The following is a 25,154-nucleotide window of genomic DNA, read 5'->3' as shown; positions in this document are numbered from 1 at the left end:
CAGCAACGACGTCACGAGTTTCGAGCAGAACAGCATGCAAGGAAAGTGAGAACGAAATTAATACATTACGAAAAAGGTATATCGCTATGAACGTTATGACAAAGGAAATACGAGAATTACACCCTAAGCAAGTGCCTGGAGACCCTTAGACGTCAACGCCAACGGATTACATTGGCTGACCACACCACCAGTCATGGTAAATCTCAACTCTTGCGCAGCAATGAAGCTGAGGTCAGCTGTAGGATCCTTGACAAGGAAGACCTTGGCCTGCTGTGCGCCCTCGAATGTGCACAAGACGGGGAAGAAGAAGTTACCAAGAGTATCGACAGCGAGTAATGCCGTGACGGATCCGCTCTGCAAAGGAGTCAGAGTAAGAAGATGGGCACCGTGAGGAATTGATCCCCATGCGGCGAGACGGAAACGGGAAGCTCCATATGCGGCCATCATGTCGGGGTAGTAGACAAAGAAGTTTCCAGCTGCATCTCCGAGAACGACACTTCCGTCAGAAGCGAAGTTTGCAGCGGAGGCATTTTGAGACATGTACATGTTGCCGTCGCCAGAAGTGGTCAATTGGAGCTGACCGGTGGTATCGGTAATGATGATGTTGGTCGAGTTGTCGGATGTGGCTGTGGCCGACGAGCTGACTGAGGAAGAAGTGGACGACCTTGTCAGCGAGCTGGAAACAGAACTTGACTTGCTCGAAGTGGCAGAGGATGTCGCTGAGATGGAAGAGCTGATCGATGTTCTCGAAGCCGAAGAAGAAGAAGCGGAGACTGACGAGGACGATGGTGCTAATGAAGCAGTCGAGGAGATCGATCCACTAGTTGAAGCGGATGCCGACGAGGAGGATGTCAATGTTGGAGATGGTGAGGCGACCTTGTCATTGATGGACACTACTGTATCTCTCTTCCTCGAAGGCAATCCACCTACCAAGAAGGCAGAGTCGACGATGTAGGAGAGGTCAGTGGTACTGTTGATGGGGTTGCTCGATTGCGCACTCTTGAGGTAACATCCCGGGTTGCTACCGTAGTAGCCATCGTGGGCGAAGCCGACACCTGTGCATCCAGCTGTAGCGTCGCAAGCATTGATGCATTGCTCAAGAGTCGAGATACCATCCTTCTCAATGATATCGTTGCCCTCATAGTCGAGACCACAGCTGATCTTGTAGTACTTTCCTGCGGCGTCGTAGAAGGTGCTGCCGTCGATCGAAGGACATGAGCCAAGAGCCTTTTTGGCCGGCCTATTCATCTTGATAGCAGAATCGACCTTGTATCTGAACTTCGTAGCGTCAAGCGGCGAAGTTGTAATGTCGTACTTGGGATAGCAGAGAGGTGTCTTGTAAGTGCCATTGTAGGCATAAGACACACCAATGCAGTCGAGATTCGTGTCGCAGTAATTGATGCAAGCTTCCAAGCTACTGTAGCCGGACAGACCGCCTAGATCGTAGCCCTCGTAGTCGAGATTGCATTTGATCTGATAAACTTGCTTCTGGGCATCAACAAATGTGGTACCGTCAGCGCCAGGGCAAGATGCCAGAGGTGAATAGGTCACAGGCGTGGCGGCGAAGAGGGTGAGACCGGCAGGAATACTTCCTTTGTTCGGAATAGCGCTCTTCAACCAACAGTTCTGAGCGTCCTGACCACGCTGAACCCAAATAACTCCGACACAGCTTGAGCCGTAATCCGAACATGCGTCGATACAAGATGACATGTTAGAGTAAGGGGTATGCATGATATCATGGCCGGGGTAGTCAAATCCACATGCTACCTGCCAGTAAGTACCATCGCTGGTCGTGTAGTAATCTCCACACTTAAGCGCGCTTTGAGTAGGAGCAGCGACACTGCTAGTGGTAGATGAGACCGTTGGTTGTGCAGTGGCTGCACTGGTGGCGCTTTGGGCGCTACCTGCATTGGCAGTGGTTTGCGCACTTCCAGCGTTGGTCGTAGTCTGTGCACTTCCAGCGTCAGAGGATCCGGCATCAGAAGAGGTGGGCTGGCTACCAGCATTGGAAGAAGGTTGACTGCCGGCATCGGTAGGGGCAGAGGAGTCGCCCGAGTCTGTTGTCGTTGCTGCAGAGCCGCTTCCACTGTCGCTTCCATCAGATGACCCAGATCCTGCATCACCAGTGGCCGCCGAGCCGCTTGCATCATCAGTGGAGGTTGGGGCAGCGGATGAGGACGTAGTACGCTGGACAGTTGCGACGGCGCGACCAAGACAACCATTAGCCAAGTTGGGCTTCTGGTAAGAAGTCAGAGTGTACGTCGAGATATCTAACAGATGAACGGAGAGGTCATTCGACAATCCGATGTTGTACTTGATACCAAGGCATCCAGTGGAGCTCGTGATACCATTGGATGCTCCAGTCCCATAGCTTGCAGCAATAGCAAGTTCGGCAGACGCACTGACGGCAGGAGTGTCAACAAGCGAGATACCCTTCGAGTATTTTCCGTTCAAGATGTCGACGCCGAAGAAGAGAGTGACGGGAAGCGCTAGAGAGGCAGACGCCGTCACATCACCCCAAGCATCGAATTTTTTCGTGATCACGGGTGTGAAGCCAGACTGAGTAGATTTGGTCTTGTCCAGGAGATTAAGGCTAGCATGGATGGCTGGCCAGGACATTGAAGCTCCAACAAGCATCTGACCAGCAGCTTGGACTTTGAGGTCACTGTTCATCGAGACAGTGACTTTTGGACCCAAGACCGCGATACCTGGAATACTCAAGGTGGGAAGACCTTTGTTGATGATATCCTTGTTGATGGTCTTTTCGTAAGCGGCGAAGGCATTGACACCGACGAAGACACCTGCGTATAGGTTACCATCAAGGCTGACATCGCATCTGGTGACTCCTTGCGCCAGACTGGCCGAAACTGTACCAACGGCTTGGAAGTCGCCCTTGATGCCGCAATCGACGCAGTACATTTGAATACCAGGCTTGGGGTTGGAGACGCCGTTCAGTGAGCTTGACATGCCGTTAAGAGATTTCTGGGTCGCAGCGATCATGGCAGCATCTTTCTGAGAATCGGGACTGTATCTGTTGATGTCTGTTAGCTCATAGGGTCTGTTATACACTGACATAGGTCACTTACTCGAAAAATTTATATTGATTTCCCCATGGAGAAGGGTCATTTTGGGCTGGTCCAAGGTTGAGAGGAACATCTAGAGACTTGGAAAGGGTCACGGCAGGTATCAAAGACAGGGCCGATGACGCGACCGACTTCACGGTGCTGGCAAGAGACGTGACAGCCTTGGTAACGGAGGCAGGCAGGACCTTCTCAGCTGCTTTAGCAACCGGAGCGGCAATCGCTTTGGCAACTGAGGTGACCTTGCTGACAGCCTTGCTAATGAACTTGGGCCATCTTCTGTTGAGGGTAGCTTGGTTAGAGGGTGCAATGGCGGCGAGCACAGAATCGGCATCGGCATCCGCTCCGCTGTAGTATCCAAGTTCTTGATCAAGAGTGGCATCGAAAGAATTGCCACAAGCAGCGGAAGGGAAAGTACCGTTAGTGCCGTTCATAGTGCCGCAGTTTGGCACATAGGTGGTGTTCGAAGTGGTGACAGTGCCGAAATCAAGATCAAGGGTATCAAAAACATCAGCCAAATGTGCTTGTTGACCTTGACCGACAGCGATCAAGTTTGTGGTATCGAAAGTGAACGATGCGGTCAGGAACATGGTGCTGGTTCCATTGGCACCACAAGTATCCTCTGAAGTCACCAGGATAACGTGACCATCAGTCTGCCATTCAGTCTCAGAGTGTTGGAATGCAGTCGCGTCGTTAAAAACGATGGTGATACTCGAATTGTCACAATGCACACTCTTGATATAGTTGGTGTGGTCAAGGACGACTGAAGGGTGCTGGAAACCAACACCAACCTTAGCGACGGTCGAAGTGGCATTGTTAGCAGATTGGGCACCTCCGAAGTAGAGATTGGCTTGGGGGTCAGGGGTCAAATTCTCGACATTGTTCAAGTCCAAGCCAGGTGGAATCAGTGCTGCAAGAGTGGCAGTCGGTGCTGGGGGTAAGGTAACTTCAGAAGCTGTAAACACAGATCCCACTGCGGAAGGCGTAGGCAGAGCGCTCTCAACACTGGTCGAAGTGCTGGAGGATGCGGCTGAGCTGGACGAGGCTTGGAGCGGCTTGGCAGAGCTGCTCACGATCTTGCTTGAAACCGACAGCTTAGATACAGGCTTCGACGATGTTGTTGGCTTTGACAAGGTCGTCGACTGCTTTGTGGGCAAAGCAGACGGTATCTTCTTTGTTGAAGAAGAAAGCTGTGTTGGCTTCGCCGAAGTGGTTACCAGGGAAGGTGTAGCAGTGACAGCCTTGCAGACTTGAGACACTACGGGAGCAGGAAGGGCTGCGAAAGGACTGCCTTTGCGGGTAGGTCTGGGATATATTGAGTGACAAGAAGCGAGTTGGGGCATCCGGGACGGAACTTACGCATTGAACCAAAACTTGCAAAAGGGCAAAGGCTGGGCAACCAACTTGCGAAGAGCATCCAAGTTGGGCACCTTGCTAATGCCAGTAGGTGAAGCCATTGCTTTGGTCGAGGTTTTGCCAATCAGAGATGGCGTTGCGACGATGCATTTGCAGACCCTGCTGATGTCGGCAGAGGCGACACCATTGATAGGACTGGAAGAGATGTATGAAGCTCCAGACCACCATTGGCAGAAGTTGAGAGGCGAGCCAAAATCATTCTTGATGGCAGTAAGGACAGCATCAGTAGAACTGCAGGACGGCTTCGAGGCAGGAGCTGCTTGCGCAAGTTGCCCAAAGGCAATCGCCCAAACCAGCCAAGTGATCAAAGTCGAGAATCGCAACATCCCCTCAGATGTTCGCGGTAGTGATCAAGGGAAACGAAGGTACAAAAAATGGCTGGGCAAAGGATTGAGCAGGCACACAGACGAGTTGGCGACGACGGCCTTGCTCTGCTGTACATGATGCCAGGCGCTACAGTATATATATGTGACTTAGCTTTTGCTATGCTCACCTAATCTGTCGCTCAAGGACCCATAAGGTCAGACATGTCCAACTTCCACAAGCTGAGATACCGTTGAACGCCCTGATTGCCATGTATGTTCGACATGGTATGAGAATGGTGCAGAAGGAGATCCTCGGATTATTCGACGTTTCAACAACGATGAAGAGGAGTCGAGGACGTGGACGTTTGGAAGGTCTTTCCGAGTAGGAGACAAGCTCGCGAATAAGCTCCACCGGTTGTCGGAGAAGGCTTCTGTTGGATTCCGCTCAATGCATCTTTGCACTCGGTAGAGAACGTGCAATTTATGCAAGATGAGCAAAAAGCTGTTGTCGCTGTACTGCGTCGAGACAACCTCGTTGTAATTCTTCTGATCTCTCAGCTTAATCTTCATTATTATATCTCAAGCTAAAACAATTGTTTCGAACCGCGTAGAACAAAGTTCTGTGACCAATATCCTCCGTCGAAGGTGGAAGCAACTAATGCTTGGCACTCTTACAGAACGTTGCATAACGCTATCTCGTTTATTTGATGTCGAAGCTTTGATCGAGCTTCTAGGCACGCCAAGGATGCACCCCTCAAAAGACGTTCTTCAGCTCACGGTTTGTCGTTCTTCGATTTCGAGTTCCGAGACCTCGATATGTCACTACCGCTCGACCGCCGTCGTCTTCGACAAACAAGTGGCTACTCATGTTTCATCCTCTCTATGTCTCTGGAGAGACTGGGTTCTAGACAGGTGCTCGTGGAAGAAGCCCGGCTTGGGGTCTTCTCTCGAAGAGAGTTACTTTGAGCTCACCGGAGCCCGGGTCCCTAAGGTTTTTGTATACCATTCAAACGGTCTCGTATATAACGGAGACCCAGACACTATTCTCTGCTTCGTTCGTTCACGGCTGCTCCGAACATCTGTCAAACCTTATGCATCTAATATCACCTGACCTCCTTCAAGCAGAGCCAATCATGAATTGGAGTTTATGTGAATATTCGAAAAGCGCTTCTTGCCCTATCCGTTGACTGATATCCGAGCGAAAGTATGTCGGTCTTCCCGCCCATTGAATTAAGCAGCAGACTCTCTTTTTCGACAACGTTCATACTCCTTCAGCTGAGGTTTGTCGCGCCATAGTCCTTTCTCGGTTGATACTCATCAAGCCTGGAACGAGCCACCAATGTGCTAGAAAAATTCTTCGTCCTTATTGCTACCGTCTCAGTCAGGAAGCAAGAACATCCGAGCAAGTCCTACGCCCAACTGCTATATTGAAATGAGCATGTTGAACTTTATGGTCACAACATGAGGCGTGAGCTTTTGATCGGTTTGAACATGGTGATACCGTTGTGGTTGTAATTTCTGTTGGAGAAGAAGGTCATGCAGCATGTATGATATTGTCTCATGGCCTTCCAAGACTGTATAAAGCCTCGCCTGTACTTCCTTGGGGATCTTGAGAACGTCTGGTGAGTTCTTTTGGTGCAGCGGAACGATGTTGTTACAACATCTCATTCCTATCTGCTTGGCAGGGCTCGCTACTGCAGCTGCAAATGATAGCAGTTCCTCGAGCACTCTTGATTGTACGTCATATCTTTTCCCAGACGAAACACACAGGTGTCTGACAAGTCAGCAGCTTGTAACAAAGCGGACGTTGCCTTGGTGCAGTTCAATGCCGAGAGCAATCCCAATCTCTGTGAAACATGGCTCAACAGGTACGCGCCAATGTCGAATTTACGACATTGCATCTGACTAACTCTTTGTCTAGTCCCCGAGAAACAGTACCAATCGAGGGCATGACTCCGGCCGAGCTCACAGCAGCTTGTGACTGTATCGCAGCCACCGCACAAGAGATGAAGCTTGCTCTACAGCTTCCCGTGGTACGCGTTGCGAAGACCACCGCTAAGCCGACCCCGAAGACTACTGCAAAGACTACTGCGAGAACTACTGCGAAGACTACTGCCAGAACTGTGGCAAGCACTCTGAGGACTACGACGAAACCCACAAGTTCGGCCGTCAAGTCATCGCCTAAAGTCTCCAGTCCATCTACAAAAGCTTTGACTACACGCGGAACTTCTAAGAGTTCTTCTGTCTCAAGCTCCTCGATTCGCTATTGTGGTCTATATCCTTGTAGCCACCTCACGTTGAAGCCCTTCTCATTCAAGACATCTGTGAAGACCACTGCATTGTCCACTCTATCAAGCTCGTCAAGTCGACGTTGTATTGGTGTAGCATGCAGCAAGCTTACTGCAAAGACCTCATCAACTACATCAGCTAAGGGCGGTATATCGGCCAAGAGCTCGACAAAGTCTCCAGCATCCAAAGCATCGTCGGTCTCATCTGCCTCGAGAGCTGGTACTAAGGTGTCGAGTGTCTCGAAGAGTAGCACGAGAGTATCAACTTCTGTCACAGGCACCTTGGCTAAAGGTGTCACTGTAAGAAAGTCTTCGTCTTCCACGCGCAGGGTTAAGCCTACATCGACGTCCGATCCTGGCTCAGGAGATGGCTCCGATGCAAGTTCTGGAGGTGATGGATCTGACTCTTCTGCTGCCACCACTTCAGTAGGCGACGATGGTTCTGCTACTACCACACCGACAGGAGATGATGGATCTGCAGCGACCACTTTACCGGCCGATGACGGTGCTGCTACTACCACTTCAGCAAGCGATGATGACTCTGGTGATAGCTCATCGCCGACATCTACGTTGGTTGACGACGGTTCTTCTGCCGCATCAACCTCAACCATTCCAGCATCCACCGTGACCTCGACTAAGCCCAAGTCTGCTACTATGAAGATAACAAGCAAAAAGGCTCAGTCAACCTCAACGATCTTGGCAACTTCAAGTCTCGTTTCCCCGACCAGCGATGTCGCAAGCACATCTACCACCGCTGTTGCGAAGCCAAGCCCAACCTGCTCGTCCCCTCTCGCTGCCAACGAGACCTTTCAACTATACATATATGGGACCAACACTGCAATTGATGGCACCCCAATGCAAGGCTTGACGAATGGTGCTACTGCAGTTGGCTTCGATGTCGGGTACGTCTCCCTAAACTTCACGCTCGATTGTACCACCGGCTACGTCTACTGGGGATCGAACTCAGTCTTGTCAGGTAACAGACAAGCTTTCTCGGTGAAAAGTCAGTCAACCGTAGTGGCACCCCTTGGCGACTCAAACAATGTGCCTCTGAGTTGCAGTCTCGATAGCAGTCTTGTATTGAGTTGCCAGTACACATCTGCTCGCACCCCCGATGTTTTCCAGAGCTGGGCGGTCAGTACTGGCGATGCTCGATACCTTGCTATGTCTCAAGGCAACACAACCGGGATCACACTCAAGGCTGTGCCTCTGAGCTCGAATAATGCCGTCACCTATCCCACACACTCAACCAATCAGAAGCTGCTCAGCAATGGAGACTTCGCCGCAAGCTCTATCACTCCTTGGAGCAAGTTTACTCAGGGAAAGAGTTCCGATATGCAAGTCAACACACCTGCAGTCAACGCCACAGGATCTTGCTACGCATTTGCAGGTATGCTTTCCATTACTCCCGACAGCAACTTCGTGAACGGCTATGCTTGGGGCGGACTCAGCCAGCCGGGTGTAACACTTTACATGGGTGAACAACTGTTTGTTGGTTATGATGTCTTCCTGAATTATCCTGCTGGTTTGCCTAGCGGTGTGCGTTGCGACATCCAGGTCAAGGCTACAGACCACGATACTCTGAGCTATGTGCGCTACGACAGCAGTAGCCCTGCCTTCGTGTCCTTCAATACGACGACTTCTGCAAGTTACAATGGAACAGGCAGTTTCACCATCACTGCATACTGTCAAGGTCAACCGGGTGGTCCATGGCCAACACTGAACCTCGGCTTCAACAATGTCAGGTTACTAGGCGCTTACAACCCTACTGATGTTGGCGCCGCTCTGACTTGCGGTTTCAAAGAAGCCCGAGATGCTATCCAGTCGGCTACTCTACAACCTTACTGTTCCTCATTACTGTCGTACAGCACACCAACAACGACCTCGACTCAAGTCATCAGCACCACAACTACCTCGACCATTACCGTCAACTATGGAAGACGCAAGAGAGGTATGGTCACTGCTGCGCCAGGGACTACGGCCGAGCCTTTGAGACGTCGACAGCTTGATTCGTCCGCCGCAAATTCAACTACAACGTCGAGCACCATGACTGGAGAACCCAGCGTTCTTGCCACATTCGCGCCCTCGGACGTCACCAACGCATGTAGTGTTGAGGCCGCACCTGTGTCTACCACAGTTACCGTAGTGACCACAACAACGACAACACTTACAGCATATGCAACCGCAACCAAATCTCCAGATCTCTTCATTCTCTCTCAATCAGGCAACAGAGCCCTGTATGTCAGCCGCGATGGCTCTGGTGCTGTTGTCTTCACCAGCGACGCTTCAGCCGCCATGCCTTTCTTTATCGACGATGCTGGAATGCCTCGTTCGTGGCAGGATCCTTCTCTGACACTTGTGGACCACTATGAGCCCAATTCTGGCACTGCAGACAACCGAATTTACATCGAGGCACCTTCCTCAGCATCGTACACGTTGACCTGCAGAAATCTAGGGCGGAGTGCTGGAAGCTACTTCGGCGGCTGCCAAAGTAGTGGACCGCCGAATGGCAATCCTGTCGTGTATGGGTTTGGATGGTGTCCCTCAACGCAAGCATTGTACATGATACCGAATAGCTCCAACGTCAGATGTGGAGGTGGATATGCATTCTTGGGCTTCTTCCTCGTTGCTTATAATGGGTAAGTAGGTGAGCTGAGATGATGACCAGAAAGGCTCGAATTTCGTAATGTCCTTTTTCTTTTGTACATATCTAATCATTGTTTCCTTTCCAATGACCATCTCCCTGGTTCATCATGTGACCTAAGACGCGAGTGTGATACTGCGTTGTTGCCGGACGAAAGACTAGTCCGAAATAGGAAGGGTCGTCGTCGAGGCACATTTTCCGTCCAACCAACTGCGTACATCCAATCAGACGCCCTTGTCGACTCTCCTTGCGATTGCTGTTCACACCCATCACATATGGTAATAGATCAAGCACAACACAACAGAACTTCCAGCAATCATGCCCGACCAGCAGGCCACCGCAGGCGCTTCGATGCACGATGAGCAGGTCACCAACAAGCACCCTGATCACCAGGAGGCTCCTACCACCGATCGGCAAGCTTCTGACTACACTACCACCCATCAGGCTGTACGTTGCATCTCCAGCTCGCGCGCAACATCCTTCTTTTAGAAAAACCTTACCGACTGAGTACAGCAGACCCACGATTCTACCTCTTCGCTCGACAGCCACGACGAAGACTTCCTGAATGACCCAGTCAAGACCTACACCTTGATGCTCGAGCACTTCTCCATGGGAAACATTGAGGAGGGTGAGAAGTTGGCTCAGGAGTTAGTGCTCTGGGGACCCTACCCCGAGAAGGTTCACGCTCGTCTGGTAAGTCTTATCTCCCTTTCTCAGCATAAGACCTTGGTCTTGCTGTCGAAATGCACGACAAGTTCAGGATTCTGAAATCGGTCCATCGAGAGCCAATGAGGAGTCCGCTTAATGGATACACTAGTGTTTCTTGTCAAAATCGTGCATTTTGATGGCTAAATAATATGCAGCACGCGACCAGAGACTGACTTTTCACCAGTTCCTCGCCCAAGTCGGCCAGGACGCCTTGTTGCACGCCCATCTGGCCGCCAATGGAGCCGCTGAGGCTATTGCCAAGTCTGGAGAGACAGACGATGAGAAGCTCAAGTTGCTGGAGCTTGCCGATCGCACTGTGGCTCACATCAAGGCCGAAGAGGGTCTCGGTGTCATTGAAGAGGTTGACGAGGAAGAGGACCAAGTCGCGGGTGGCGCAGAGGCTAGCGAGGAGGTCAAGAAGGATGATGACCAGGAGGGCATAAAGATCGAACCCAAGGTCGAGAAGGGTGACAGCGGCAAGATGATCTAGGTCCTTGTGGCTAGATGAATCAACAACATCGGTGTGTACTCCTTATTCTGATACCGCTATCGAACAAGAGAACACAGTTTCTTCACAAGCCATAATAATCTGCCAAAATTTCGAATGACATCTTCTTCAGTGCGATGAGCCAACCACCTAGCGTCGATGATATAGCTTCACCCGAGTTTGAACATCTAGAGTTGACATTCCACGCGAAGCCATAGATCGTACAAAGAATCGTGCTGCGAAAATTCACTACACTTCTTTCAGCGTTTATGGCGAGTCATTGTGCGCCCACACAATTCATTGTTCGCGGTGTCGGTCTCGTCCAGGCAGTCGCAGTCTGTAAGCAAGACCAAAACATATATAAGCTGCGACCAATGCTCAAGTAGGTCCTTTCCACAACTTCTGCTCAATCATCGACTGCAAGAACTCCCGAAAGGAAGGAAAACCAACAACAAACACCAGCCCTATGTGCTTCGGCGAACGTACCACGTTCGTCTGCTCCGTCGATGGATGCACCAACAAACATTGGGAAACCAAGTACTATGCCTTTGATGCTGATCCTGACAGCGGTAAATGCGATGCGGGCAGCTTTCTCGGTACTTGCGCTGAGCCCTGGCTGGTCTACCACCAGGAAGAGATAATGTGCAGAGAATGTTCCACTCGATGGACCGAGAAATCGCCCCCTCCTCCTCCCACCCCTGTAACCTGGCATCCTCAAGATCACACTCACTCGTTGCCTACGTTGCCAACCTATGAGCAGTTTGAACAAGCGATTCTTAAGTCAGGTGAGCTCACAGGCCCCATGATAGTCGCTCGCGAGCTGAATCGTCAGCCCCGTGATGGCCACTCGATTGTCACTCAACAGAACGTACCGGAGCACCATCTGCTCGGCCAGATCGAGGACATCATCAGAAGAAGAAATGCAGATGACCTGGCTCCTGAGGGGTCAGTCTATACGCCAAACGTCGCCGACTCAATCGGAGCTACTACTGATGCGGACGATGTTCATCCTCCACCACCGACTACTCCCGTCCGCGCTCTGTCACGTTCTGAGATCCCAGCAGCAGTCTTTGAAGGGCCCCTCCCACAGGCTCTGCTCAACGATACGCCATTGCCTGCCTACGATCAGGTTGCGAGTCGTGGACATGCTCCAGTCTATTCCGTGTGGGATCTCGGTGATATCCCCATCAATCTGCGTACACTGAAACGACTGTCTGACTATGATTACTATCTACGCAAGGCACTATCGAATGATCTCCAGAATCAGATTGTGAGTATTGTTGACGCCACTTCCACAGCCATGATAATGCCACACCGCTGTTCTGTTACTAAGCTGCAGAAGATTGCTGATGCTGCACAATACCTCGAGGAAGGATTGGCCAGACTCTACAACAAGGCAAATGACCGCCAGAACATCGTCTTCCAGTACAACACCACCAGTGCTACTGAGAACCAGGTTGCTGAGTGGGTAGCTGAGATCACAAGAAACCCTGAAAACAGCGTGCGCAGCCATGCTCGCCGCTTCACCGAGTGGATCCGTCGACTCGAATACGAGCTTATGCTTGATTTTCGTCTAGACAATCCTGTAGATGGTTACAAACTTCCTGATGGTTCCAGCTACCCCGATTGCCAACAGATCAACCGCATCTTGGAACAAGAGGAAGTCCGCGACCAAAGGATCATGCACGGTGAGAACTGGGACGAGACGTCCGGTACCTATGTCGAAGCAAGCGATACTGACAAACTTCTGATCGCAGATATCAAGCGCCGTGACAAGGAATTTCCTTCTACCTATCGCCCCAATGATCACTATGGTGATCAAGACAAGCCTAGCTGGCGTGACGGTACCCGTGGTCCTGTCCATGCAGACACCCACATCCCTATCCGCGTTCCTACTGCTTTTGGTGTACCAGCCCCTCGACCCCTGCCCGGTCCCAACGATCCTAGGGAAGTGATCGAGCTTGAGGCTGATCAACCAAGAGTGGTCATTGATCTGACAGCCGACAGTCCGGGTGATCCTATGGAAATCGACTAGACGGTTTCCACGCTGAAGTCTACATCCTAAGTGACTCTCACTAGTGCTCTAAGATGCAGTTCGGAAGATTTGGTTCTCGTTCTGTTTCATGCTTTATGGAGTTTGGTCGGACAAATTAGTATAAATATCAATCGAAGAACTTTTTTTCGCCCCTTTTTGTATCTCACGACCAAAGATGTGTCTCTTGCCCGATTGTGCTTTTTTTTTCGCTTCTTTTGAAGCTTTATTTGCACTAGCCTCACGTTCATCTTTGTCTCCCCGTAGTATGATTTTCTTCTGTCCTCTAGGTTTTTCTTTGTCCTTACGCAAATCAGATAAGCATGCTTATACCACAAGTCTTGTCCTAACAGATTCTCGTTTTTTGCCATAGGATAAGCATCTTCTGCAATGTAATTTTGCTTGCTATCTAGATGCTTATGCCGTTTCCTAATCAGTGTGCTCTGGGTCCCTATCCTTCAGAACTCTTTCCCATGAATCAATAGCTTTAAGTAGGTCATAGGATGATCCTGACTTACTAACAGCTTACATAATGTCTTGGCAATATCGTCTTCTGAACAGCTTAGCAACAGCTTATAGAACTTTGGAAGCCTGGGCTTGTCGTGCTTCCTGCTCCTGACTTATACAATTGTCTATTACTTCAACACTCGATTAATTGTCTTCCGAAGCCATTGCTCAGGACTCATCATGGCACCCACTATGCATCCTATAGTATGCGCGGCTCCGCTCACCAAAGAGGTCAGTTGTAAATCTTGATTTGTTTTGATATTTATCATTGCTCACCAAGGTCAACAGCTCATGGATCATTTCATCGTAACCAGTGGCTACGAAGAAGAATGGTGGGAATGTGTCTTCGTGGATGACCTCACTAACTACTACGACGACATCTCTTCACCACCAGTAGAATCCGCCAGCAACCCTCACTCACCCTTCATCAACAAGAGGCCGCAAAAATGCCATAACCTGCTACTTAAACTTCGCGAAGAGACAGAATCAGAGATCACGACCGAGTTTTTTATGATTATGGATCAGAGGTCGATGAGAGATGATACTGTGTTACTTGTTAGCGTTACAGGAGACAGAGATGAAGAAACGGGGGTGAGAGAGGCGCTTACGCTAAGGGCTAGTTTTGAAGTCTCGGCTAGAGAGTTGATGTTGTATTCGATTGGGCATTGGACTATTGAAGAAGATGTAGAACGTGTTTTGGGGCAAGAGGATGATGTTTATCGCGGTTAACTTTTCGAAATATCACCTGGCGTATGTTGTTTCTTCTACCTTCTCGGTTCGTGGATTTGACGTAGATCTTACCTCGAATAGTGAGAAGGAGGTGTAGGCGGCATTCAGCAAGGTACATTCATTGAATATCTCATTGCAGTGTCGTGTATCCACTCTGATATGCCCATCTATCCCTCCTACCCTCAATCTATCCTCTTAAATCATGAAACTTTTCTCTCTTGAATAACACTCAAACAACCCAGAACCAAACCCTCTCAATCCAATTTCTTGGTGTCCTAATCTCATACTCTCTTTCCTCAGCATCAGCAACATCCTTTCCGCTCCACACATCCACCTGCTCAATCTCAATCCACCACTGCCAATTCCTGCTCCAGACCTTATGTCCAAACCACAACACCAAAAAGATAGGAATAGTAATGTAGCAAACCAAGAAATCAGAAACATTCCACCTGGAAGGCACAAAGACGTAAAAGCCATTAGTCAAGGTGACCAGGATCATTATGATGAGTGAGAAATATGCTGAATAAGGTTGGAAAGGCGTTCGGAAAGGTAAGGCCTCAAGCATGTTGTGGTAAATCATTGCGCGGCGGAAACGCAGGTAGGTTATGAGGACAACAATCCAAGCGATAAAGCCAGAGATGGTGGTGATGTTTGTGAACCAGTTGAACACGGAAGCGCCGCTATTGCTGACATTCAAGAAAGCCAGGCAACCGATGCAGAAAGTGAAGAGAACGGCTACCCAAGGGACACCTTTTTTGTTGCAGCGGAGGAAGATCTTGGGGGCTTGGTCTGTGAGGGCGAGGGAGTAGAGCATGCGGGAACCAGAAAAGAGCCAGGCGTTTCCCGATGACCAGGCCGAGGTGAGGATGGCGGCATTGATGACGTGGTTGAGGCCTTTGATGCCTGCGTTCTGTATGGCGATAACGAAGGGAGAGGCTCCGGCGCCGTGTGAACCATTGCTGATGGCGTTGAGCAGGTTCTTATCGTTGTAGGCGACAGTGACACCAATCACCAATGTTCCCAAGACGTAGAAGGCGAATAGGCGGTAGATGAAGCGGTTTGCAGCTTTAGGGATGTTGCGACGAGGGGCTTCAGCTTCTCCGGCGGCGGTCACGATGAGTTCGGGGGACATGATGAAGGCGAAGCCGGACTTGATAAACGCGTACCAGAAGGCGAGGAACTTGCCACCGTTACCTTTGGCGACGAAGGGGTTGAAGGCTCCCTAGGAACAATGTCAGCATCAACCTTCAGAGTGTTGCGGTCCAGGCGCGCTTACAGGTTCCTTCCAATAGCGGAAACCAAGTCGGTCATGATTCGGACCACCACCAAAGAAAAGCACAACACCAAGGATGATCAAACCAATGATTGCCAACAGTTTTATCGATGCGAACCAAAACTCAGCCTCTCCAAAGAAGGAGACAGCGATGATATTTAAGGCGAGAATGACAAGTAGAATGATAAGGATCCATACAGCGACGGGTACAGCTTCGGTCCAGTACTGAATGATGATTGCAGCTGCGGTGACTTCGGCGGCGAGCAACATGGCAAACGTGTACCAGTAGTTCCATCCTATGGTCTTGTCAGTGATCCAGATGATAGAAGCAATGTTGACATAGCTTACCCATGGCGAAAGCAAGACTGGGGTCCACGAAGCGATTGACAAAGTACGGTACACTCAGACCTTCAAGAGGGAGATAGGTGGTCATCTCTGCAAGAACATTCATGACTCCATAGACGACAAAACTCATTACGATGTAACCCATCAACAAGGGAGCAGGGCCAACAGCTGAGAGGGTGGCTCCGCTACCAACGAACAGACCAGTACCGATGGCACCGCCTGCAAGATGGTTAGTCAAGATACAATCATGGCAGTTGAGATCGACGAACCGAGGGCGAGGAATTGGACTTGACGAGATGAAAGGCCTCTCTTGGTGTGGTTGCGAGCACCTGCATTCTCGACATCGCCGATATCCTTGGTAGCGGCAGCAGTAACCTCAGGAAACTCCTTCATATCGTCGTTCTTCTCCATGTTGGCGTAAGAAAACAAGAAGCAAGAACAAAGACTTTTTATAACAGAGCCTCAAGAAAAAGAAGAAAAGGCCTCGACGAGAAAGAAACACAAAACAGGAAAGCGAGAGACGAGCAAGCCCTCATATACCTACCCAAGGACTTTACCTTCCGCACCCACCACAGCAAAAGAGATGCCCTTATCATACATACCCCGCAACACGTCCTCCGCATCCAATAGCAAACTATCAAGTAATGAAAACCTCGTAGTTCGATCGCGTTGACAGACTCATGGAATCGGTATGGGGGACTGTCGCTTGGCAGGGCTGGGGTAATGAGCCGAATGGTTCGTACCACCTTGTTTGCGGCAAGCCGAAGCTGCTGCGGCTACTCTCGGTGTTGAACAATTTTTCAATGACTCGACCATCCTGAAGGATCCGAGTCGGATTTCTGTGCGAGATAAGCAGGAGATGCATGTATAGAATTGGAAAAGAAATTCCGCGAATGCAGATAGGGTTTGAGGGGTTGATAGGCAAAATCGGGTCAAGAGAAAGATGGCAGGGAGTAATAGTAGGGCGCAGTACAAGGCGTGGAAAGGGCGCACATGGGAGTAACGTGCACAAGAAGGATGAATGGCACGAAATGATACTGCGATCGCGCGAGTTTCTATACACAGTAATTACTTTCGACAACTTTTTATACATTACACATTCGTTCCACCTTCACCCAGATTCTTCTACTTATCTGTCATAATGCTTCAGTGCCAGGTGGAGCCGTTGGCACGAAGAGGGTAGTGAAGGGCATTGGCGGCCTTTGCACAGCTGGTGACAGAGCCAGTAGCATTGGTAGGTACCCAAGCACCTCTCTGGGGTTGACCGAGAGCCTGTGATATACATCAGTCGACCACTCTTTCGTATTCGAGAAGTTATCACACTTACATGGAAGTAGTACCAGACCTCGGAGATCTGAGTTCTACCATTGTCCATAGAGCCAGCACCAGCGGCAGTCTCATTGTATCTAGGACCGCTGCAGCCGATGTAGGGCAAAGCACCGTATCCTCTAGTGAGGGTGTCCTGGAACTGGCCAATGGAGTATGTGGTAGTGTTGCTAGGCTTGATGCCGGCGTGGTTCAACCAGCCCCAGGTGGGAAGACGACGGTAATAGAGGATGGCGGTCTCGAAGAACTGAACGACCTCTTCGTGTTGGACGTATTCGGGGCCGTAGCAAGGCACGTCGAAGGTGGAGAAGCAAGTTCCGTGCTTGCTAAACTCGTGTCCCCAGAAGTCGCTGTTTCCATATCAGTTTGTGAACGGTTTTCCCAATGCTTCATGCATACCTGTTAGGAGCACCCTGGTTGATCCAGTACTTGTTCATCCATGCGAGGAGGTCGTATTTGCCGAAAGGCTCGAGGAAAGTGCCAATGTTGGGACCCTTGTAAGGGGGAACAACAGTGCCATTGGGCAAGCTGTTGGTAGTGTTGGGCGAAGGTGTAGGGTCATACTGTCTGTTCAAGTCGCAGTACTGAGTGTACGAGCCATTGCAGAAGTCGGGCCACAAGCCGTGCAGCGTCCACTGATCGGCAGGCAGCAATTGACCCTCAGCCTCGAGGCCAGTGTATGTAGACCAGAATTGAGTCGAGAGGAAGAGTCCTCCGTATGTTTCGGCGCAGCACGAGTCGACGGTGTTGGGATTGGCAGCGCTGGAGCAGGACAAGACGGCGTCGTCGTTGGCTGTGGTTATAGGACGTCAGCAACCTGCTAGCTGCTGCCGCAATGGCTCATAATCTACTCACTGATCTGGCAAGTGTGATTGAGGTCACTCTGGCCAGGATACAAGACAGCAAATGCTGAAGTTGTGAAAAGCGAAGCTGTAGCAATTGAGTAGCGCATCTTGACGAGAATGAACAAGCACAAGCTAGGTGTTGAACACGGCCATGTGCTGCCACGCTCGACTCTTATATACCTCTGATCGTCATAGTTTCTTCTGCGCCAACTATGAAGCCATACTGCAGACGAGATAGTCGTCCGACAAGGCAGCGTGCAGCGAATGATTGGTTCAAAGCCTCTCCACCGCCAGAAATCTTGTCGGACGCGACCGCGATCGCCAGACGCCAATCAGGAAGGTCGTCATGACATCTTGGTAATTTGTGGGGTTGGTCAAGAGCTCAGGAAATGATGCCCTGATCTGCGAGGGATGCCGTGCTTCTTATATCTCGGTCCTCGCCTCGGGCGCTGATACAGGTGTCTTTGATACCATCCTTATCAGATAGGCATCGTCGAGCATCAAGCCCGATCGCGAAACAAGATGAAGCTGTCGTCGCTTGACTGCTGAATTGACGTCTTCCACCACTAGCACCACAACTTGGTCGCCACTGCTCTGTGGCGCCAGTACGATGCTTTGAAGGCTTCAATTGACCTTTTATCAAGCACATGTTGGTCGATTGATTGGTCCTCTCGACATTCGCCGAGAGAAAACACGGCAAGCCTCACGAAACCGGATGAACAGAAAGCGGGAGTGCCAAGCCATCTCGAGCGCTCGCCGCAATCCAACCTGTCCATGAACGCCTCGACATTCACGTCAAAGTCATCACCTGCAGGATAAAGTGCTTTGATCAATTCTATCTTGAGGATCGAAGGTACTTGTTTACTCGACCATGTCATACCAGATCATGTAAGGCCAGCTGCATCTTTCACTCCCGACAACTTGGGTACGAGTACGATAGCCCGAGGTCAAAGGGTCCTCGGCAATCTGAGACATTTCATGCAGCACAACCATTTGGGTTTTTGCGACTCCATCTCTCATGCGACATCTAAGCACAAATCACACGGTCTGGTGATTGATTTCATTGACTTTCCTTCTCCAGTCAGTGATGTGGGAGAGAAGGATCTATTGACACCCCGATATGGAAGATCTTGCTTGAGCCACGCGGAAGTGCCGAAGTGCAACAAAGCGAGTGGCCATGCAAATCTCTTCGGAAGCTCTACCTAACGAAAACGGTGGGTAGAAAGATTGGACCGCTCACGACTTGAACGAATCGACGAGATCTAAACAAGAAGATCTCACAAAGACACGGCAAGATGAAATTTGCTCGACAAGCGAGGCTTGATCTGAGCTCTGTTGGCACCATCGTCCAGAATAACAGACTTGATAAGAGATTTGTCAGATCACAAAGATCGAATTGGATGTTGTATAAAATAGGTAAGAATAAGAAGGTAATATGAAGATAGCCAATTTTGCCACCACGCTGGCTTTTGGAAGTCGCTAATCAGACAGAAGAAAAACATGCTGAAATGTACAGATGACTTGCGTCGCTCATAGTTATAGAAAATAGAGAAGAGAAGGATAAGGAACCAATTTGGAAAGATAAAAGAGAGATAGTGAGAAGGTAAAGAAAAAGATATGTGGAGAGAAAGTGTACAAGGTCAGAAAAATGATAGAAGAGAAGAGAAGGGAAAAGACGAGGAAAGGATGAAGAAAATGAAAGGAACGACAAGAACGAACATCTAGGAGTCGAAGATAGGTCCATATGCCGGGATACCACGGCTCTCACACCCATAGACCAATTGCTTGGTCAATTTGGGATTGCTCACAACAAAGACAGCCTCAGCATTCATCTCCTTGTACAACCGCAACGTCAGTGCAACCATGTCAGGACGGCCGTCTTTCTTCGAGTCCCAGACAACTGCGTTGCCATTGAGAGTATACACCCAGTCAATCAAGGGTTGACCAAAAGTCTTTTCAGGAGACGATGACACCCACAAGACCTGGCATTGACCTTTACGGCTAGGCTCGGCGACAAATGAAAGAGCAGGACCGATGCCTGTGCCGGTGGTGACGAGAAGGACACGGTTGAAGATGGAAGCCATATTCAAGACATTGGTCTTGAGAACACCCTTGACATAATAGTGTGACTTGGGGTTGTCAATGGTTCTGCGAGTCCAGTCACCAGCGTGGCTGATCATGATACTGTTGTTAACACCGTCGCCATCGGGGAAACATGCAAAAGGATGCCATTCACCAAGAGGCGATTCTGCAATTGCGATGCCCCGGTAAGGACCCATGTGTTCCTTGTGGTGCAAGCGAATAGCATGCTCCGACAAACGTTCGGCGGTAAAAGCAACCTTGCGGAGACGAAGCCATGGCAAGACGATGTGCACACTCATGATGATGAGAAACCAGAAAGCAGGAAGTTTCACTAGAGCGATACCCAGCGGCTCAGGACTAGTGGTGTTCTGGAGACGGACAGTGTCGGCAATGAGAACAAGGTCAACCCAGAAGACAATGATCGAGCACCAGCCAGCAAATCTGTGGGTAAACTCGAAAGAGTTGTGGAACCTGTGACGAATGGCCGGATGCGCAAAGACACACAGCACGAGGAAGCAGATCAGGAGAAGAACAGTAAAGATTGGTACCAGGGGTGTGTGAATGATGCGACCAGTCTCGAAATTGACGACGATGAGGACTGTCAAGAGAATGAACCACATGGTTCCGGCAATAGCGCATCCAGAGTGCATGCCACCATGCTCGTAAACTTTTGCGAGTATACGACGCAATCGTAGTGGGGCGGATAGTGGTACCAGTTGACAAACGCGAAAGATCATATTGAAGATGTAATCTTGGCGAATCAGGATTGCGACTAGGAAGTTGGCTGCTGCAGCGTTGGCCGCATATGGCATGTGGGTCAGGATGGAGGAGTGACCGGCCGCCAATAAGCCGATCAAACCTGCAAGATTGGCGACAAAGACGATCGAGAAGATTCGCCGATATACATTGAGACCAGTGTGTCGTAAGTATCGAATGATCCTGGCCTGGCGCTTCGGAGGAACAGGTTCCTCGATTTTGGTCAACTCGGGCTTCGACAGGCTGACCAATGTTGATGATGTTGATATGCTTGAGAAAGAAGAGTATGAGTTCTTCTCTGTGATTGTAACGACCTGCTTGTCGCTACCCTTCTCCAAGTCCTTGCCGAATGAGCTGTGGGAAGCCATCTCGAAAGGCTAAGAGATAGGCTTCGTCTTGAGCGATCAAGATATTATACTAACAGAAAGACTAATTGGCAGGGTATTGTATGTCGAAAGGAGGTGATACCGAGTTGCACCAGCCTTGACCTCGTGGAAAGCCCAATGAGTAAGAAAAGAATGTGTCGAGGTATGAGTGAGGATGCAGACAAACATGAGAGGCGTCAAGCCAGTACATATACATTCATGACACGGGATGGTCGATATCGCTAGATTAGACTCAGCATCGACTTCCTTTGTTTTACCACACTGGCCCCTCTACTACGATGGTGGCGTAACGGGGAGCCTTGGACGTCGTTTCCAGGTAGAGAACGAACAATGACAGACGGGCCACACCTGTGGATAAGGATCCATGCCGTTTGACAAATCTCAAAGAGTGCTATCCCATTCTGGCGACGAGCTACGGCCTTCCATCTCACATCCTCGATCCGGACTGCAGAATAGATGAATTTCATATTGCATCTGGAGAGGCGTCATGATGATCTCCCAATCCTTGTCCTTGGGTCCGTCAAACCAGGTTGTCGGGTTATGCCTCAATGTAGACAGAAGTTGCAACGGTGATGTGCAAGTCGATACTCAGTTTGGATGTGTAGGGCGACCGTTGGTAGGGTGGTCCCACATGTTGTACGAATTCATGTTTTCCAAAAATCCGTTTCCCGTATAGCTCTCCTTTACTTGTCCAGTCCGCATTACCGACATGAAGAACGCAGAAGAAAACAACAAGGGCAGCTCACCGTCTGCATTGGTACCGGTTCCTGAGTGAAAACGGTCAACGTGCATCCACAGATCCTTCGGGCTTTGCGATATTCATTTGGTCGTGGGATGCAATATAAATGAGTTTCTTTCAGAGACTCAATTTCGTGTTCTTGCATTGATAGCGCGAAGATAGAGGCACTGTCAATTTAGCCAGCACCCAATCTGGCGGAAATCTTTGCAGGGCTGCCCTGTAGCTGGAGACCACCCGGACCCGGGAAGTGATCGGCCTGCCTCACATAATGCGATCGAACTAATGCAAACAGATTGAAAAGTGATTCAGATGAGATGCCGAAAAGCCATGCGAGATCTCTGGAACGCAAGCTGATTCGACGAGGTAGCTGTAAATGTCGTCGACAGCGTGAATGCAGCATGTCTGTTGCTATTCACAGATCAGGAGACACTTGGACATGGCCACACGCCCAAGCCTTTGCCATGCAGAAGCACAGAGCAGATGCCATCATGCGTAAAGATTTCTTGAAAACTGGCCCGCATTAGCGACGGCACTTTCGACCTATCTGCGCGTGCACGAGGCTTGTTCACAACGCTGCCACACTCGTCGTCGCGCCTGGCCCTGGCTTCGGTATCGATGGACGCGCATGCCCCTTTCACAACAGTGCATTCTCGCTTGTTGAAGTTCGTTGGAGAGCAACGTGTTAACCATGCGACTCATTCTGCAATGAGGAAGTAGACGTCGAGATTTTGTAAAAAAGAAGGTTCTGTTGGTGTGAGGTTCCGACGGCCCGCGAGAAACGGATCGCCCCGCTCCGCAAAACGTGACGGCTCAGAGGCGCTGTGTTTTTTTCCGAATAATGACCAGGTTGATTGACCTTCAACTGCCATATTGCCCCTTGTGGTTCTTCGATGTATCCAAATTACAATATGTACCTAAAAGGGAGGCTGCACTCCGAGCATGGTCAGAACCCGAGCGAGTGGCCATCACCCGGCCAGTCGCCTGGCTGATGGATGACCAGCTGTCAGTTCCGGCTTGACACCTGACAACACGCTTTGCGAAGTGCAGTCTGGCGTGAGTCATCGGAAATATCGATATCAGTGTCTGTCTACATGCGACAGTTGATCTGCTATTGAAACATGAAGGTGCTGCTTGCTGCGTAGTAGCTCCACCGAGTCAGGATGTGAGTCGCAAGAGGCTCGGCAGGCTTTTCCTGGTTAACTTGTGGCTGTCTGTCAGGCCATCGTCCATCTCTTTAGCAAGTGTCTCGGATCTTGTCTCATGTCCAGGCTAGATCTGGCAAGCCCAGAAGAGGATGATCAGAACGAGTTTTGTTTTCGCAGATGTTGCAGCCAAAGAAGGAAGTACGTACCCAAACGTTCTTGCCCTTGGTTCGGCCGCCATCGTCAGATTTTCTCCACTTTGTGCGCGACGCTTCCTTCCACCCTTGTCTCCCAACAACAATAATCTGCATTCAGTCTCTCATCGTCTCGGATTCTCATGAGGATCATCCAGACCCAAGCCTGTAGAGTCGTTGCCGGGACAAGCTTCAATGTCTTTTCCGAAATACAATGGCCGATCTCACTGATCTCCTTGGTCATGTCAACCCTAAGCATGCAATGTACCATCAACCTGGAAGTACCCTCGATAGATTGACCATCGGATGATTGACCATCGGATGAGGATGCCGCCCGTCAACCAGGCGTACCTCAGACGTCAAGCTATATAGACACGCCACTTGAGTGTTGTGGCGTTCGTCTTACCATTTCCCCGAGCGAGTGGCACGAACTTCTGCAGGGCGAGCCGCTTTGTTCATTGCGCATCCATCTGCATATCATCTCGCTTTCAACTGCTTGCATGGATGGCATGCACCTTTACTGCCAACTCGTCATGGCCTAGATTCAACGCCTCTATGGTCGCGGCTCAGTTGGGTTGCTGCTCGTCAAACGCTCAGTACACCATTCTTTCGACCCAATCCTCAAGACCACCTGCACACACTTCTGATCTGATGGAAGAGCTCGGGAACGTTGATGGCTCGTGGGGCCGCATTGCCCTCTTTTGACGAACCGCATCTTCAGCTGTCGCCGACCTTGAGTCTAACGACGATACTTTGTGGTGTTAAACGACAACGTCGCCGACATTGAGTTCTGTTGAAGAGGTACAGTGGTACTGACTACCAACGTCGCCTACCCCTTTTTCTCCCTGTTTACTGCTTTGTTGCGAGGTGCATCTCCTTCTTCTCGAGCACACTACTCTCTCGCACTCATATCGACCGATTGGCCGCAGACGTATTTCCCGCCAGACTTCCTATGACTGACCCTGCCGTCGTACACAAACACAACTGAGCAAGGATTGTCCCTTGCTAACCTCGCGAATTGGTCTTGCAAGCGGAACTCACTTAAGGCCATTGCCCGCGAGACCACAAAACGCTCCCGTCCCGTTTTGTACTCGTCCTCCACGCCTTCTCTGAAGTATGTCTCTTGTCCATCAATGACATATTCAGACCGTCGCATTTCGCCATCTGTTGATCTGGCACAATGTTCCGCGTTGTCAGCACTACGCTTTATCGCATGTTTGAGCTTCCCATAGCCTCCTATCCTTTTATCACTCGTCAATCCCTCAGCTTTGTTTCTTTCTCCCGTCGATTCCTCCTTCTACCTCCCTCCATCTGAACCTTGAAACTGCCCTGGCGGCTCGCAATCCATATCACGCTCAGACGTATGCTCATGAGGTTTGATACTAACACATCGACTCCGCTGTGATCGCTGCATGCACTTGTCCAGACATTCATGCTCATAGTCATTACCTTGACAACAGCACCTAGGACTTCACAACGACTATCCAAGTAGATCACAACTTATGCTCATGTATAGCACGGGATTCTGGCATGATCTTGCCATGCTCTTGTCTTGCGGCAGATATGCTTCATACCTGATCGTCTTGGTACAGTTCGAGCAACCAATATCCCATGCTCGATGATTGATAAGTAACAATGAAGAAACCTTTCACCTCTATAACTCCATAGATGACTTGAAAATCAGCGGCTTGCTGTGCTGACGCGACAGATCAACCAACATGCAGCAACAGACAAGTATCTGAAGTACTAAGACCCAAGAGGGTATGAACAAGGTGTTCAAGATCAGCAGAAGATATCCCGTAGCATACACACGATTATGTATCGAGCAAGTGAGATGGCCTTACTTTATTAACCTGCAAGATATAAACAT

At 50.0% G+C, this 25,154-nt stretch overlaps 8 protein-coding genes across 8 annotated transcripts; 4 read left to right on the top strand and 4 right to left on the bottom strand.

Moving 5' to 3' along the window:
* Positions 1-123: 123 nt before the first annotated feature.
* On the bottom strand, positions 124-4,822 carry M437DRAFT_75808 (uncharacterized protein; the record flags this gene model as incomplete). The annotated part of the gene is made up of 9 exons (XM_041026490.1): positions 124-745; positions 779-791; positions 822-896; positions 927-1,240; positions 1,280-1,335; positions 1,366-1,481; positions 1,512-3,031; positions 3,087-4,385; positions 4,440-4,822. The coding sequence occupies 9 exons, from the start codon at positions 4,820-4,822 to the stop codon at positions 124-126; spliced, it is 4,398 nt and encodes a 1,465-aa protein (XP_040879160.1).
* Positions 4,823-8,562: 3,740 nt separating this feature from the next.
* Positions 8,563-9,732, top strand: M437DRAFT_50334 (uncharacterized protein; the record flags this gene model as incomplete). Its single annotated transcript, XM_041021987.1, has 1 exon — positions 8,563-9,732. The coding sequence occupies one exon, from the start codon at positions 8,563-8,565 to the stop codon at positions 9,730-9,732; it is 1,170 nt and encodes a 389-aa protein (XP_040879159.1).
* Positions 9,733-10,051: 319 nt separating this feature from the next.
* Positions 10,052-10,931, top strand: M437DRAFT_85044 (uncharacterized protein; the record flags this gene model as incomplete). Its single annotated transcript, XM_041028219.1, has 3 exons — positions 10,052-10,180; positions 10,250-10,426; positions 10,626-10,931. 3 exons carry the CDS (start codon positions 10,052-10,054, stop codon positions 10,929-10,931), a joined length of 612 nt encoding a protein of 203 aa, XP_040879158.1.
* A 463-nt stretch (positions 10,932-11,394) lies between these two features.
* Positions 11,395-12,963, top strand: M437DRAFT_85043 (uncharacterized protein; the record flags this gene model as incomplete). Its single annotated transcript, XM_041028218.1, has 1 exon — positions 11,395-12,963. The coding sequence occupies one exon, from the start codon at positions 11,395-11,397 to the stop codon at positions 12,961-12,963; it is 1,569 nt and encodes a 522-aa protein (XP_040879157.1).
* Positions 12,964-13,647: 684 nt separating this feature from the next.
* On the top strand, positions 13,648-14,196 carry M437DRAFT_85042 (uncharacterized protein; the record flags this gene model as incomplete). The annotated part of the gene is made up of 2 exons (XM_041028217.1): positions 13,648-13,698; positions 13,756-14,196. 2 exons carry the CDS (start codon positions 13,648-13,650, stop codon positions 14,194-14,196), a joined length of 492 nt encoding a protein of 163 aa, XP_040879156.1.
* Positions 14,197-14,425: 229 nt separating this feature from the next.
* On the bottom strand, positions 14,426-16,207 carry M437DRAFT_49939 (uncharacterized protein; the record flags this gene model as incomplete). The annotated part of the gene is made up of 4 exons (XM_041021918.1): positions 14,426-15,418; positions 15,473-15,765; positions 15,818-16,033; positions 16,084-16,207. 4 exons carry the CDS (start codon positions 16,205-16,207, stop codon positions 14,426-14,428), a joined length of 1,626 nt encoding a protein of 541 aa, XP_040879155.1.
* A 753-nt stretch (positions 16,208-16,960) lies between these two features.
* Positions 16,961-18,178, bottom strand: M437DRAFT_66570 (ribonuclease T2; the record flags this gene model as incomplete). The annotated part of the gene is made up of 5 exons (XM_041024778.1): positions 16,961-17,086; positions 17,142-17,490; positions 17,540-17,933; positions 17,996-18,070; positions 18,166-18,178. The coding sequence occupies 5 exons, from the start codon at positions 18,176-18,178 to the stop codon at positions 16,961-16,963; spliced, it is 957 nt and encodes a 318-aa protein (XP_040879154.1).
* Positions 18,179-19,706: 1,528 nt separating this feature from the next.
* On the bottom strand, positions 19,707-20,993 carry M437DRAFT_29451 (uncharacterized protein; the record flags this gene model as incomplete). Its single annotated transcript, XM_041019162.1, has 1 exon — positions 19,707-20,993. A coding segment is annotated over one exon (1,287 nt), but the record flags the coding sequence as incomplete, so codon positions are not given.
* Between the last annotated feature and the right edge of the window lie 4,161 nt (positions 20,994-25,154).

The sequence above is a fragment of the Aureobasidium melanogenum genome (genome assembly GCF_000721775.1).
Source record: "Aureobasidium melanogenum CBS 110374 unplaced genomic scaffold scaffold_12, whole genome shotgun sequence".
NCBI classification, from domain to species: domain Eukaryota; kingdom Fungi; phylum Ascomycota; class Dothideomycetes; order Dothideales; family Saccotheciaceae; genus Aureobasidium; species Aureobasidium melanogenum.
This window is presented reverse-complemented; position numbering and strand designations above follow the sequence as displayed.